This window comes from Rhinichthys klamathensis, unplaced genomic scaffold, assembly GCF_029890125.1.
Source record: "Rhinichthys klamathensis goyatoka isolate OS25496 unplaced genomic scaffold, OSU_Roscu_1.1 h1tg000176l_1, whole genome shotgun sequence".
NCBI lineage: Eukaryota > Metazoa > Chordata > Actinopteri > Cypriniformes > Leuciscidae > Rhinichthys > Rhinichthys klamathensis.
In genome coordinates, this window is record NW_026606705.1 from 5,151,750 (window position 1) to 5,167,448 (window position 15,699).

At 39.3% G+C, this 15,699-nt stretch overlaps 1 protein-coding gene across 1 annotated transcript; it reads left to right on the plus strand.

The window, feature by feature from the left end:
* Positions 1-944: 944 nt before the first annotated feature.
* Positions 945-15,424, plus strand: LOC130092464 (gastrula zinc finger protein XlCGF26.1-like). Its single transcript, XM_056260320.1, has 2 exons — positions 945-1,208; positions 13,600-15,424. The coding sequence occupies exons 1-2, from the start codon at positions 1,124-1,126 to the stop codon at positions 15,180-15,182; spliced, it is 1,668 nt and encodes a 555-aa protein (XP_056116295.1). The 5' UTR covers positions 945-1,123; the 3' UTR covers positions 15,183-15,424.
* The last annotated feature ends 275 nt before the right edge of the window (positions 15,425-15,699 follow it).

Consider the following 15,699-nt stretch of genomic DNA (forward strand, 5'->3'; position numbering starts at 1 on the left):
TCTTTCTTATATTTTGTAGAAAATGGAGAAAACCCATACTATGCAGGTGCCAGAAACACACACCTATGGCATATTGCAATGGAAGGAGCGAAACCGCAACCCTCTCTTTTCCCCCTTTTTTGTCTTAACTTCCCTCTTTCTCCCTCCATCTCTCTTCTTCTCTCTCTCCTTCTTTCTCTTTCCACCTCCTTCTCTGTGAAGTACTTCTAGCACATAGTACATCACTTCAACACAGAAATCTTATGCACACACAGTCATGTAGACTCTCTCCAATACACACACATATGGACGCTCATTCCTGTTACCAAGTGTTCATTCCTGTTACAATGTGTTCATTCCTGTTACTATTTTTTTTCTTTTTTCTAAAAAAATAAAGTTAAACCAGTGTTTTTATCAGTTTTGTTTGGTCCATCATTTATACAATAGTTTAATAAATTAAATTATTAAAACAATTGTAAACTTGAGGGTTCGGTCTTCTTTAAAATGAAAAAAAAATGGCTTTGTGTTTTTTATTAAAATACACCTTGCCTTAATAAATAGTGATTTTTTTCCACAAATATCAATTATTTAAACATATAACCAACAATTTCTTTAAAATAAACACTTTCTTGTGGGGAAAACAAAGGAATTAATTGACATGCTTTTAAACATGCTTTTTAAATGGCACATGAGTTTCGGTAACAGGACTGAGAAAATATGTGTCCATCTTCTGCTTAAACCTTGTAAAAAAAAAAAAAAAAAAAAAAAGTTGGCTGAGATTGACCAATACACATTTTGAATAGTTAAATATGTGTAGTATTAGATTCAGTGTTGAAAAAAGATAAAAAATCAAGTTTAATTTGGAGAGTTACAACAAGCAAATGTCACCCATTCGGTGGAATGGCTCGATTAGTATCGATGCCGGAAGATAAAACATAAAAAGTGGTCTCAAGCCATCCCTACTAGTTAGTCCATTTGAGGGCATTAAAGTCATCATGAAATTGAAAATAATCTCTCCCATGGATGTAGTTTGGATTTGTATTTTTGTGTGTTAATTATTCTCATCTTAAACAGGAAAGAGTGTCCAAACACACAGAAAAACTCCTGGTGAAGCAATTGAGATCCACGTGACACTATTATAAAGATGGCATTGGTTAAAGAGGAGAGTGAAGACATGAAGATTGAAGAAGTATTCACAGTGAAACCAGAAGATACCGAGGAACAAACAGGTTAGTTTTCATTCTCTGAGCTGAACTCAGTAATTTCTTATTAATATGGATTAAGGATTTTCTTGATATGTCAACCTCTACAGAAATGAATGGTATTTTTGAAAAGTGTCATATGTGTATCTTAATTAAAGTGGATTTATTTTACATGAAGCGAGGTCACCTTATGTGGACAGAAATGTTGAGATCACATGACCAGACAAATATTAATGATGCCTTCAAGTGCACCTGAGAAGATCCTACTTATAAGTTAGCCATTCTTTATTATGTCATGCATTAAAGTAGAGGTAGTATTGTAGTGTTACAAATTTATTAAAATGTTTTATTTAGATTCCAATACAATAGTAGTTTATATTGAGAAAGTTCATAAATGATGAGATCAGGAAATCTCTGCAAACGGTAGGGGTTCCCAGCGGGATAATCCTGACTGCCCTGATCTCTCTGTCACCTTTTGTCTTTGAGTTCCTGTCTCAGCGTTTGAAGAGTCATGCTGAGCAGGTTCCAAAACCTGTATACCTCATTTACATGCTTTGTTTCAGAGGGTCTCCCCCTTGATGTAACTCCTCCCCCTCTAAATGTATAAACTACAGTCTGTATTTTAGGTTAGTCAGACTTGGATGGAAAGACTACAGCAACGCAACAGCTCATGTTCTCAATAAAAGAATTCGACTTAAGATACAACCCGAGTCTCCTGGTCTTTGCTTCTGAATTCTTAAACTTGAAGAAAAGTTCACAACAGATGGTGCCGTGACCCGGATAGAAGCTACTCACCTGGATCCAGATTTAAACTTCAAGCTCAACAAAGATCTCAACAAAGAAGAACTTTTCTGACTGAGTTCCAGACGGAATCTTGAAAACCTCAAGCTCAACAAAGATTTCTACAAAGAATTAACTTTTCTGACTGAGTTCCAGACGGAATCTTACCGTACAACCAAACGATTTGGTGAGTTTCACTCTATTCAAAGAATCTTCAAAGACCAGTACAAATTTGTTATCCTCTGCACAGCAATAGAAGAGTTAACAGACAGCTGTAGATTTTGGTTAACCTCTAAAGTTTTTCTTTTAGAGATGTAAGTTTATCCTCTGTTGTCAGGCAGGGAAGATTAGCATTACGTGTTAATATTGGTGATCCTCTGGTCACAGAGAAGGATTAGCATTAAGTGCTAGTTATTTTTGTTTATCCTCTGTTCACAGAGAAGGTTAACATTACGTGCTAATATTTTGTTTCACCCCCCTCAAAACGGTTCTCATTCGCGCTTGAATATGTTTTACACTATAAAATCTGGTGAAATATAATACTTAACATATAACTTAGCTACTAAATAAATATATTTGCTTCTTCTTGGACTACTAAAAGTGTTCCTGCAACGGGAGTTTTCTCTGGCTAGAGCGCAGAACAGCGGAGTTTGTATCATGGACAGAAGTGCTTGCCTGAGCTTGTGTTTTGGGTTAAGCTGCGTTGCTTTGACATTGTGGAAAATAGAAACAAAATGTATTATCCTTTTTACCCGTTATTATCAATCTAAATTAATCTACTGCAAAATATAAATTGAAATTTGTGATGTTATTGAAATTGATATTGCTACAGTGTTCTTTATTTAGGCTATTACAGTTCGTTCATTTATTTTTCGTTTTTCTATATTTAAATTTCATTTTTATTTATTTCAATTTCGTTTTTATTTATTTAAATTTAGCTTTTATTTATTTAAATCTACCCTACTTTGTCAGTGAGAAAAATATTACCTATACCTTATTAAAAAAAAATTCATAAGTTAAAAGACCTGTCACTGTGTGTGTGTTTTATATCACTAGTGCGTGCAGTGTCCGTTCTCGGAGCTCCCTGCTCACGTGAGGCGCGCCACTTCTTTATTTAAATCTACCCTACTTTGTCAGTAATTTGTTAGTGAGAAAAATATTAGACTACCTTATTAAAAATATTGCTTAAGTTAACAGACCTGTGTGTTTTATATCACTAGTGCGTGCAGTGTCCATTCTCTGAGCATATAAGCCCTGCTCGCGTGAGGCGCGCCGCTTATTTAAATCTACCCTACTTTGTTAGTAATTTGTTAGTGAGAAAAATATTAGACTACCTTAGTAATTTGTTAGTGAGAAAATCAATATTTTTAATGACAAAGTAGGGTAGATTTAAATAAGTGGCGCGCCTCATGTCTGTAAGCTAACAGACCTGTGTGTGTGTTTTATATCACTAGTGTCCGTTCTCGGAGCATATAAGCTCTGCTCGCATGAGGCGTGCCGCTTCCCGTTCGCGCTGTTCTGTAGTTTAATTAAAGTTTATTAACTCTGAACGTGTTGCGTCTCGCCTGTCTATCTATATTGCACCAAATACGAGACTGCACTCCTTGTGAAGTCGTTTGGATGAACGGTTCTCGAAATAATCAAAATGCAAACGGACAGACAGACATATAGAGATTCCGAAGCTTCGAATATTCGATGTTCATTACTACCGAAGCTGAAAAAATGGTATTCGGACCAGCCCTAGTTTTGAATCTGCAGTGACTTCTGAACTACAACATGCCAGTAGAAGCGATATGAGAGAAGGTGTTTTGAAAATTCTAAAGAATATCTTAGGACCCAAAATAGACTGGTCTAGAATCACTAACTGTGTGCAAATTAAAGAAGAAAATGTGAGTGAATACACTGAAAGGTTTTGTAAGTCAGCCGTAACTTGCGGTGGAATAGTTGATGATTCTGAAAGTGTGTTAATTGACAAAGGACCTTGTTGAGACTATTCTATAAGCCTTGGTGTAGATGGCATGGTGTTCTCAACGCGTAGCAGAAATTCCGGAGTCCAAACATAAGCTCTCTTTGGGTGGTATTCCCGTTTATTGTAAAAGGAGATGGTTTAAAAAAGGAGATGGTTTACATAAAATGGTATTTCACCAGTGCTAAGCAATAAAGTGCTGTCGTGCTGTTGGTAAAGTGCCCACGGCTACGGTAAGAACTGTGTGTTCCTCGCCATCCACACCTTTCCTAATTGATTGCCACACCTGTTAACCCTTAGGGGACCAGGGTGTTTTGGGGGCCCTTGGGATGTTTTGACAAGCACTAACATTTGTGCTTTTTTCAGTTATTTATAAACATGTTAATGGCAAAGGTGTAAATTCACTCTATATAGCGCATATGGGGATACCATAATATATGAGCAACATGTATGTACATGTTTGTATTTTTAAGAGAATAATGTTTATGCGTGGTTATTGAAAAAAATAAAAATGAAAGTTGTTGAAATAAGACCACAAAACACATACTAAATATGTGTCCACAAGACTTTTGACTAATGGATGCGACTAATTGTCGCTTCGAGTTCTGGCTTCAAAGTGATGTGAAAACCATCCTGCCTAATTGTTCACATAAAGCAAAACATGAATTCATACTTTGTATGACAGTTTTTTGGTCAGAAGAGGTTTATGCGAGGGGGTGGTAATGGCCTATCAATATTAATGAGATTCAGACCAGGGGTGTGACAGACACTCTCCCAATGGCTAATGGCCCATCAAGTGAGGCAGCCTGAACCAAGAATGAGAGGAGATTCAAAGGTTTTTCAATCTGTTTTATTGTAATTCCTCTATATGGAGAAACTAAATGTTCTAAATTTGCTCTAAGCAAATCAAATGCGAGTAAAATAAATAAATAATCAGTCGGCTATAAACAAAGCAATTGTGAAGTCATACAGGCTCATATTGTATTAACACTAAGTATAAACAAAATTGAACTAACATCTGTAAAATTGTAGGTAAATATGTACTTTCTTTCTGATTTCTGACTGTGTTGCTAAGCACACTCCGAGTTGCAGGCGGAGGTAGTGATGAAACTACATTCCTTTTTTTTTTTTTTTAAGTTGAGGAATATTATTACATAAATATAACCACAGCAGCATTAGTATATAATGAATAACTGATGTAAATAATTTTAGGCGAGTGCAATAAATATGCGTGTCAATGGGCCATTGCCGGAGAGGCACACCGCAAACAAAACACATATGCGCAAGTCATTAACTGGGAGCATTAATTTGCGAGCATGCATCATCAATGATAATAATGAGGCAGCATTTAAACTAGTCAAAATATAATCTAAACATCTAGCAGGCCTATTTTCTAAAATAACTTCTACATTCTAGCTTTCATACACAATGATCTAAACATCATTTACACATGCAAATTTCCTAACTGGGGTTTACAGTGCGTAGCATGCACTAAAAAAACAAAAAAAAAAAACATTTTTCTCTTTAATATACCTAACGTGACGCGTCACACCCAGTGCAACACTCCCACCAAGTGGCTAGAATAAGTAATTGCAATGTTAACCTATCAAGAAAAGGTGCATGTATAAATGGCTCCTACAGACCTCTAGTCCGCATCTGGTCAGATAGCCTTGTAGCTGAGTACAGAAGAGCCTTGTCATTCCTAGATCTAACTTGGTCTAACAGAACTCTCAGAAGTAACCTAGACAGGCTAGCTACATGGGAAAGAGACTCTTATGTTAAGGCAAGAGTAAACATTGCAGCAGCACCCTTTAAGGTCAACACAGAGAACCAACAGAAACGTAAATGTCCTAAGAGATAGGGCAGTTGTTATTACTGTGGTAAGCATGGACACTGGAGAAAAGAGTGTAGGAAAAGCAAAAAGAACTTTAGAGAAGTTTACAATGTTGCACATCTCCTACTCAGTCTGCTTGCTACTCTGAAGCAGCCCCTCCCCACGTCATTAAACTTGTGGGGCAGCTTGTTGAGGTGTTAACCATTTGAGCTGTGAGTGCTTAATTTCCCCAGTAACTTAAGCCCCGTTCACACTACACGCGACTTTGTCGCTGCAAGTCGCCAGTCGCTGGCAATGAGGTCGCTAGTGGGCGTTCCCACTACTGGTTGACTAGTATGACATCCAAAAGACAGCGAATCAGCTTTCTTGCCGCTAAAAAACACAATTTCTGGAGGGAAAATACTAAATATAAATATACTCCGTACATAAAAATGTCTGTAGTGAAGCATGAAGATGAACGAGACACAGAAGTCGATTTTTCTCGTTGCGGCCGTTTATCTACGGCATAAGCGCAAACGCCGGTCTATCTGGTTTCACGAGACCATTCGGGCTCGGAGACAGCACGGCGAGTACCACCGGCTGGTGCAGGAACTGCGGCTGGATGAAGTCCGGTTCCAGCAGTACTTCAGGCTGGACAGGACCCAGTTTGATGTGCTGCTGCGGAGGGTGGGTCCCCTGATTTGCAAGGACAATACACGGTTCCGCCGAGCCATTTTTCCCCGGTGAACGGCTGGCAATTTGTTTACCAGGGGCTGAGGAGAAGGATCACGTGCGCTCCACTCCTATTGGTTGTCGCTCGCGAAAATCGCTCTTCATTTGCATAAAGTTAAAAATTTCTCAACTTTGTCGCGTCGCCAGACACGCCCCATCTAGTCGCCAACGGTCGCTGTCGCCGGAAGTCGCCCGCTCACCATTGAAATGAATGGTATCACGTCGCTTGGTCGCGTGTAGTGTGAACGGGGCTTTTCAACAGAGATAAAATACTTAATTTTGTTTAATAGAACAAAAGGAAAGTGACTGTCTCAGCTTTCCTTTGGGGGACACTGGTTAAGTAGACTCACAGCCTTAAATGTTATGCTACAGCACAGGCCCTTCATCAGTAATGAGTTTAGGTCTGGCTGTAAACGTAAAATGCCCTCATGTAGTGACCGCAATAATGAATCAAGCAAAAGTCACTTTTGTCACCTCCTTCCGTTGGGGAAATTGGTTAACTACCCTCACAGTACAGCGTGCACCAGTTACAAACCCATCCTCATGTATGATGTCTAAAATGACTGAAGTTGTGTTAGAGGATGAAGGAGAAATGACTCATGATTGTATTACGCAGATCAAGGTACACACTTCACAGGACAGATAGTCAAGGAAGTGTCTAGAATGTTGCAAGCCATTAGAGCCTAAGTGGCACGGACCACATCAAGTGATGTTGATTACAGCAGCTGCAGTATTGTGTCAGGGAAGGAAAACCTGAACTCATGTGTCACACTGTAAAGTTGTTCCCCCACCTACAGGGATAGGATAGGACACAGACTAGTGAGGAGCCCAGGGAAGAACCGATTGCAACAGGCTTCGGGGGCCAACCCTACAGTGAAGACTCCCTCATAGGCCTTCCCCATCCACTAGTCCATCCTTTCCTCACTGTTCTTTAGGTGTCACAGGAATTAAGAAATAGGGAAGCGAAGGAACAACAATAGCAGACTCAGAAAAAGATAAAACCCTAGTGTTTGAACAAATACTGCTCTGTCGTCTTTTGTTTTCTTTCTACCTCTGTGCAGGTACCACTTGATGGCTGTCCCGAGACCCATACACACCGACCTCCTCACCTGCATATGAAGCCACAACCTTCCAGAAAACAGCTAGACCCACTGCCGAGCCAACTATCACAAAAGAAAAGAAAAGAAAAAAATACACAACGCAGAGACCCACATACGGAATCTTCAGTCATCCATCAACATGAACAAGATTGTCGTACTACTACTAACCATCATGGACATCGCACAAAGTGTGGATTCAAGAAACAATGTATTCTTAGATCTGATGAATATGTCAAGAAATGCCTTGTTTGCTGGAAAGAACGTTTGCATGCCACACCCGAAGATGGCTGCATTCCATGACTCACTTGTGCACAAACATGGTGGTCAAGAACTCGTGGAGCATTGATCCCGTCTTATGGTGTCATACAGGCCCTTGATCAAGTCGATTCTGTACAGAAATTGGCCAATGATACGGCTTTGGCCCTGGGTAACATCACGGACACACTCGCTTCGCACAAGATAATGATCTTACAGATCAAGAGTGGCCTTGGATTACATTCTTGCAACGCAAGGAGGAGCCTGCACCATTATCGGCCCTGAATGCTGCGCACCGGGTTAATGGATCCAACAGAGAACTTGACCAAAATCCAACAAGACATTCTTGATCTTTCAACTAAATTACACCAGATGACTGAAGATAATTCTTCATGGTTCGGAAACTTGATTGGTAAACCCTGGCTGTGGATAAAGGAAATAGCAATTATGTTGTTTGTTCTACTGGGGTATTATCTGTGCGTCCACAGTATCAAGTTTTTCATTCAACAAATTAATCACACATCTCACGAGAAAATCACAGTTCCAACCAGAAAAGACTATTATCTGTAAGAACTTCACGGACCCTAATTGCATGTTTGTTTTCTGTGTCAGCATTACAGAAAAGCAAACACAGAGCATGAGTTATGTGCCTGTAACGATCACAAGTTACAAGAATGAACTTTTAAGTGTCTAAATTTGTATTTTGTGAGTTATTAGAACTCTCAAAGTGAGAAATGTAGTGCTACAAATTTATTAAAATGTTTAATTTAGATTCCAATACAATAGTATTTTATATTGAGAAAGGTAGGGGTAGGGTACAAACGGTAGGGGTTCCCAGCGGAATATTCCTGACTGTCCTGATCTCTCTGTCACCTTTTGTCTTTGAGTTCCTGTCTCAGTAGGAGAAGTCCTGCCCATCCTGTTCTCGTATCTCAGCGTTTGAAGAGTCATGCTGAGCAGGTTCCAAAACCTGTATACCTCATTTACATGCTTTGTTTCAGAGTGTCTCCCCTTCGATGTAACTCCTCCCCCTCTAAATGTATAAACTACAGTCTGTATTTTAGTTTAGTCAGACTTGTATCGAAAGACTACAGCAACGCAACAGCTCGTGTTCTCAATAAAAAAATCCGACTTAAGATACAACCCGAGTCTCCTGGTCATAGCTTCTAAGTTCCTTAACTTAAGAAGAAAAAGTTCACAACAGTATAAACCAGTGTTTCTCAACTCATCAGCTTCTTATTGTGTTGAATAGGAAAGCATCTAAAACATTCTGGGAGATTGGTCCTGAGGAGTTGAGAGACACAGGCCTAAACAGAATTATTTTGATTAACATGAACCCAATATCTACGTCCGAAGTAAAAACTACATCTTAAATCACTCGCTCATCTGCTCATTCACTAATAACTAGGGGTGTGACGAGATCTTGCGAGGCAATGGGTCTCATTCATGAAACAGGAGCCGAACGAATTTGTGTAAATCGTCTGTAAAGTGGTTCTGGCGTAAATTTTCGGATTCATTAAAATGTTCGTATTTTCTAGGGGTGTGACGAGACGCTTATCTCACGAGACGAGACACGAAATTGGGTTCATGAGAACGAGACGAGACGAGATTTTTGCACAATTTTTCAGAAATCCTCAATGACAAAATTCATGACTGGAAAAATAGTATGCAGGTGCATTCTGCAATGTTTAACTAATAATCTTATAAAGTAGACCTGAAATGACATGCATTATGAGTATGAATTATCAAATGCATTGACAGAAACAATATACAAGCACTGTAAAAAGGTTTTTATTGACTGGCTTTTCTCTGTATGATTTTACATTAGTCTCTTCAGCCCTTACTGTACATTTAAGAGCTGATTTCTGATTGAGGCTGTGTGTGACCTCCTAACTGAACTCCTTGAAGTCTTATTAAGCGCAAACAATAAGTGCAAGTGCAACCATAATCAAAGTTAGCACACAGACTCTTTATAATTATTTTCAAATTGCTGTTTTATTTATATAGCGCCTTTCCAGAGCTCAAGGACGCTTTACAATAAACAGGCAACATTACAGGCAAAGGACAAAGACAGCAGACAGAACAACAGTACGAAGACAAAATTGTACAATACATGAGAAATTAGGTAGATGGAGAGAAGAGAGAGAGAGAGAGAGAGAGAAAAAAAAAACCCTAAGAGTTATAACATTCAGAAAATAAGTGAGTTTTGAGCATGGATTTGAAATCAGAAATAGTGTTAACAGAACAGAGTGATCGGGGGAGAGAGTTCCACATTTTGGGTGCAGCAACACAACAGTTATAGGGTTAATGCGGTGAGTTCGGAAAAGGCCGGGTAGAGAGAAACGAGGCTGGTGTGTTTGTCTCTACAGCTGCTCTTGCGTTCCGTCCGATTATAAGTTCAGAAACAGAGCCTCCCTTGTCTGTTGTCCTTAAGACATTACAGTACTCTCTCAATATATTCGAAGTGCAAACTGAGACCATAGCCGCAAATAAACAGTCCAGAGATGGGTATTAGGAGACGGACTATTGTATGTTCGCAACCTAATTTGTGCGCAATGCACATCAGGGAGCTTGTGTTTTACTTTCACTTTCGTGATCGCGCGTACTCTGTGAATAGGGAGCAACGGTGCTAAGCGCGCATTCTACATATTGGACGTTAAATCAGACGTTAGTCTATGTTGCGCAACGAATCCTCCGCCATCCTCACGCGATCAGTGAACTGTGATACGTGCTGCACTGATTGCAACGGCAACTCGTGCTGGATGAGCAGAGCAGACTTTTACATTATTTTATAATGGTTTTTATTTTTTGTATAAAAACAGCAAAACGATAGTTTAGGCGAATGTGAGTGTAGCGGTGGAATATTCTATGGTAATCTCACCCTCATGCTCAGTCATGGCGATATCGCGAGACAGCTTTTCACTCGACGAGAAATCTCGTCATGTTTTAGTCTTGCGAGATCTCGTGGCACGAGATCTCGTCACACCCCTAGTATTTTCCAAATGTTAGTTGGTATGAAAGAAATCTACACCTGCTTCCAGCCACGCGTAAATAGTGAGTTTAACATCCGAACGTTTTGCTCATTAATAACTAAGGCTGCATTTTAATTCACCTTAATCGGGTACATATTTACACAGCATTTTGAAAAAATATTATATATAGTAATTACATACAGTTTTTCTTTTTACTTCTGGGACTGTTTGATTAACAGATGAAACTCCATTAACTGCATCTGTAATATGCTGCCAAGCTTCCTTTTTTTTAGGACCTGATACGCCATTATGTAGCCTACGCTTGAAAATAAAATGTGGTGTTTTGAATGAACTTCTGATAATAAAACTTTGATTTCTGCATTTTTTCTTTTTCAATTGCTTTTGAGAAGACACGTTGAAATCCTTCGTTTGGTGTAATAATATGATGGCCATATATAGTTGTCAGTCGGATTTAATGGGCGGGATTTATGGTAATTGAGAATAAGCATCCACGCGTGTCCCATTTACGACTGATTGAAATTCATTAACACACACACACATTTCACTATCACATCTGACGTTTACAAAGTATTTGTGAATCAGGAGATGAGTTTTCGGGAAGGTCTCTTTACGCGCAAATCACTCATATTTACTCGTATATTTACGAATGTTTCATGAATGAGACCCAATGTGAGTGGAAAGCTGTCTCGCGATATCGCTGTGACGGAGCGTAAGGGTGAAATTAGCATAGAATATACCACCGCTACATTCACACTACATTACTGTGATCACCGCGGCACCGCCTCCACTGCGGTTTTGCTGTTTTTATAAAAATAAAAACCATTGTAAACTTGTAAATGTCTGCTCTGCTCATCCAGGATGAGTTGCAGAGTGGCTCACAGTTTACTGATCACGTGATGAGAGTAAGGCGAGATGAATGACAAGACCATGGTGGAGGATTCGTTGCGTAACAGACCCTAAGCGTCTGATAAATGTCTTAACTTGAAGAATGCACGCTCAGCACTGTCGCTCCCTTTACATAGTAGGTGCGATCGCAAATGTGAAAGTGAAGTAAAACACAAGCTCCCTAATGCAATGCGCGCAAATTAGGCTACATACAATAGCATGTCTCTCAATATCATACCTATCTCTGGCCTGTTTGCAATTTGAATTTTTAGAGTACTTTGAATTTGGTTGCACTTGCACTTAAGACTAAGAGAAAAAATATTTTTGTTAGTTATACTATATTTATTATGTTCAATTTGTGGAAATATTTGATAATTCATACTCATAAAGTTGAGCTAAAATGACATTCATTACAAGATTATTAGTTAAAACATTTCAAAATGCATCTGCGGACTATTTTTCCAGTCATGAATTTTGTCATTGATGATTTCTTTAAAGAATTGTGCAAAAATCTTGTCTCGTTCTCGTGAAGTTCTTGTGTCTCGTCTCGCCTAGTGAGATAAGTGTCTCGTCACACCCCTACTAATAACCCAATTGCTTACCACAGCTATGCAGATTATTCCCAGATCTACTTAGCCCTACAGCCCCAATAGCAGTGTTTCTACTGTCAGACCAAAAGCGAGCGTGCTAGTGCGTGCCAGGACCAGTCACATTTCCACTATCACTTTGGGGGCTTGATCGGGCCAACGCCCATGGTTTTTGACCCTCCTTGTCCAATAATACCTTGTCCAAAGCGGGCCAACTGGGGCTTGTCATGAACAAAGGCAGAGTTTAGTCAGGAGAGGGTCAACTCTCTAGTTTTCTGAAGAGACACAATCGATTTACATGATGAACAGATTGAATTAAGGCTTTTATTCACATAAACATTCATCAACTCACACATAAGTTGTGGAAAACGGAAGCTCAATCATTTTCGCTTGACGTGCAAGAACCAATGAGGTTCATTCTCGTGTGTTATGCAGCACTTTTTATGTACCGCCAGAACCAATCAGCAGGTTGTGCTGAAGTTCGGCTGGATTGCCCTCTAGTGTCACGAGAGGGCGGTCCACTTCTGCACCGGCTTCCCTTGAACTGATTGCGCACACACCTGTTTCCACTGATCACTCTCACACCTGCATCTAGTTCCTCACGCAGCTCCACACTCATTTATACCCAACTCTCACTATCACTCAGCGCTAAGTCTTGTTTCACTGTTGTGTACATTTCCGAGCGTTTCCTAGTTTTCCAAGTCTGTTATCCTAGTCTTCTGTTCCTGTCTGTGTATTTGACCCATTGCCTGTTTCCCGGATTCCGTCTCGTCTGCCGCCTGCCTCTGTCATCTCGCCTGGTTTCTGATCCTGAGTATTGGCTTGTCTCCTATGCTGTGTTTGCTGTCTGTGACCCTTGCCTGTCTGACTACCCTGTGAATAAACTCACGCTGCGTTTGGATCTAACCTTATCTGGTTGTTCATGACACAGGTTCAGTTGAGCTTCTGTTTATGTTTGCTGGTCAATGTTTATACGTGAATAAAAGACTAAATTAAACTTGTTTGTGATATAAAGTGAACGAGTCGCTTCAGAAAATGTTGACTAAACCACTCAATTCATATAAATTAGTTTTACGATCTCTATATACTTTTTTGAAGCGTCTCTCAGATTTCATCAGAAAGATATTCATTTGTTCTTGATCTTCAAGGTAATATACCTGATGAGCCGGAGGTGTTCCGTTAACTAGATCATTACTGTTGAGGATCTAGCATACATGTTGCTAGATTTTATACTTTAAATGTGTTGATGCATTTTGCTTTGTGCCATTAAACATGGCTTAACTTGTATTTATCTTTTTCTGCTGTAGATCTGATGGCACTGAAAGAGGAGAGTGAAGTACTGAATGAAATGAAAGATCATGATTTGATAACTGGAGAAAAATCTTTTAGTGGCTCACAGACTGAAAATACTTCTTCGCCAAAAAGAGTTCAAAAGACAGGAGCTGGAAGTTTTTTCACCTGCTTTCAGTGTGGAAAGAGTTTCAGTCAACACAAAAACCTTAAAGTCCACATGAGAGTTCACAATGGAGAAAAGCCCTACACCTGTCAACAGTGTGGAAAAAAATTCACTGAAAAAGGAAACCTTAAAGTTCACATGAGACTTCACACTGGAGAGAAGCCTTTCACCTGCCAACATTGTGGAAAGAGTTTCACTCAAAATGGAGCCCTTAAAAACCACATGAGAACTCATACCGGAGAGAAGCCTTACACCTGCAAACTGTGTGGAAAGAGTTATAAAGCAGAAATAAACTTTAGGTATCACATGCACATTCACACTGGAGAGAGGCCTTTCACATGTGATCAGTGTGGAAAGAGTTTTACACGTAAAGAAACCCTTAATTCCCACAAAAGAGTTCACTCAAGAGAGAACCGGTTTATATGTCATGAGTGTGGAAGGAGTTTCCCTGACTTGAAACGTCTTAATAGGCATGTAATAATTCACTCTGGAGAGAAGCCTTTCAAATGCCAGCTGTGTGAAAGGAGCTTCCGACTCAATAAAGACCTGAAGACTCACATGAGAAAGCACACAGGAGAGAAGCCTTTCTTGTGTCATTACTGTGGCAAAACATTCGGTCATAAAGTAAGCCTCAAGACTCACATGAGACTTCACACTGGAGAGAAGCCTTACACATGCCCTCAGTGTGGAAAGAATTTTACATATAAAGATTCGTTTGATTCCCACATGAGAGTTCACACTGGAGAGAGCCCTCACACATGCAAACAGTGTGGGAAGATCTTCTCACAAAAAGGAAATCTTAAGTATCACATGAGAATTCACACTGGAGAGAAGCCTTTCACATGTGATCAGTGTGGAAAGAGTTTCAGGCATAAAGTAACTCTTAATAAACACATAGGGATTCATTCAAGAGAGAACTGTTTCAAATGTCATCAGTGTGGACAAAATTTCACAGACAGGAAACAGCTTAAGAAGCACGTAATAATTCACATTGGACAGAAGCCGTTCATGTGTCATCACTGTGGAAAGAGTTTCACACTTAAAGGAAACCTCAAGACTCACATGAGACTTCACACTGGAGAGAAGCCTTTTACATGTCTTCAGTGTGAAAAAAGTTTCACATATCAAAGAGACTTGAAAAGTCATTTACAAAGTCATTCTGGGAAAAAAAAGTGTGACAAGAGGTTTAGAAAAAGAAGCAATTTCAAACATCACCTGCTCATTCACTCTGGTGGAAGGCGATTTAATTGTGATCAATGTAATAAAAAATTTATTTTGCCATTACACTTACGGATACACCTGAAAAGTCATGCGGATGTGAGACCCTATTTGTGTTCCTTGTGTGGGAAGAGTTTTAAATGGCTCGGCAGTTTAAAATGGCACCAGAAAATACGTTTCTGTGTAAAATTAAGGCTTCGTTCACACCACAGCTAAGTGTGGGCCAAATCGGATTCCCCCTCAAATACAGTATATTTGGTGAGGCTGTTCACATGAAATTTAACATTTTGGCCCATATCAGATATTTATCTGATCAGGTGACACTCCTGTTAAACTTGACCATGTCTTTTATTTCTATCCTTTAGTTATTTATAATTTGCCTCGTATATTAGATTAATACTTTGGAATCAAAATATTAGATAAATAAATAAACTTTTGTCTTACTGTGAAATCCCACAATGTAAATGGATGCTTTTAAATAAAAGGATACAAGTGAATGAAATAATTGCACTGCATTTTTTGTAACAGAAAAAACATGTCTTCAAGACTTAGGGCCAGATTTACTAACTGCTTATGCCACCACACAGCCTCTTTTGGTGTTAAAAAACTACTGTCGGGATTTACTAAAGACACGCAGTGCTAAATTAGCGCTGAGTTATTTTTGCGGCTGACCTTATTACATATGCATTTGTAGGAGTTTCCCTTTCAGACGCAAAATTTGAGGACAGTATTT

Excerpts from the sequence above, each read along its gene's own strand:
- LOC130092464 (XM_056260320.1), top strand. The coding sequence starts at position 1,124 with ATGGCATTGGTTAAAGAGGAGAGTGAAGACATGAAGATTGAAGAAGTA. Across the intron at positions 1,209-13,599 it reads AGATACCGAGGAACAAACAG|ATCTGATGGCACTGAAAGAG; the intron begins GTTAGTTTTCAT and ends TTTCTGCTGTAG.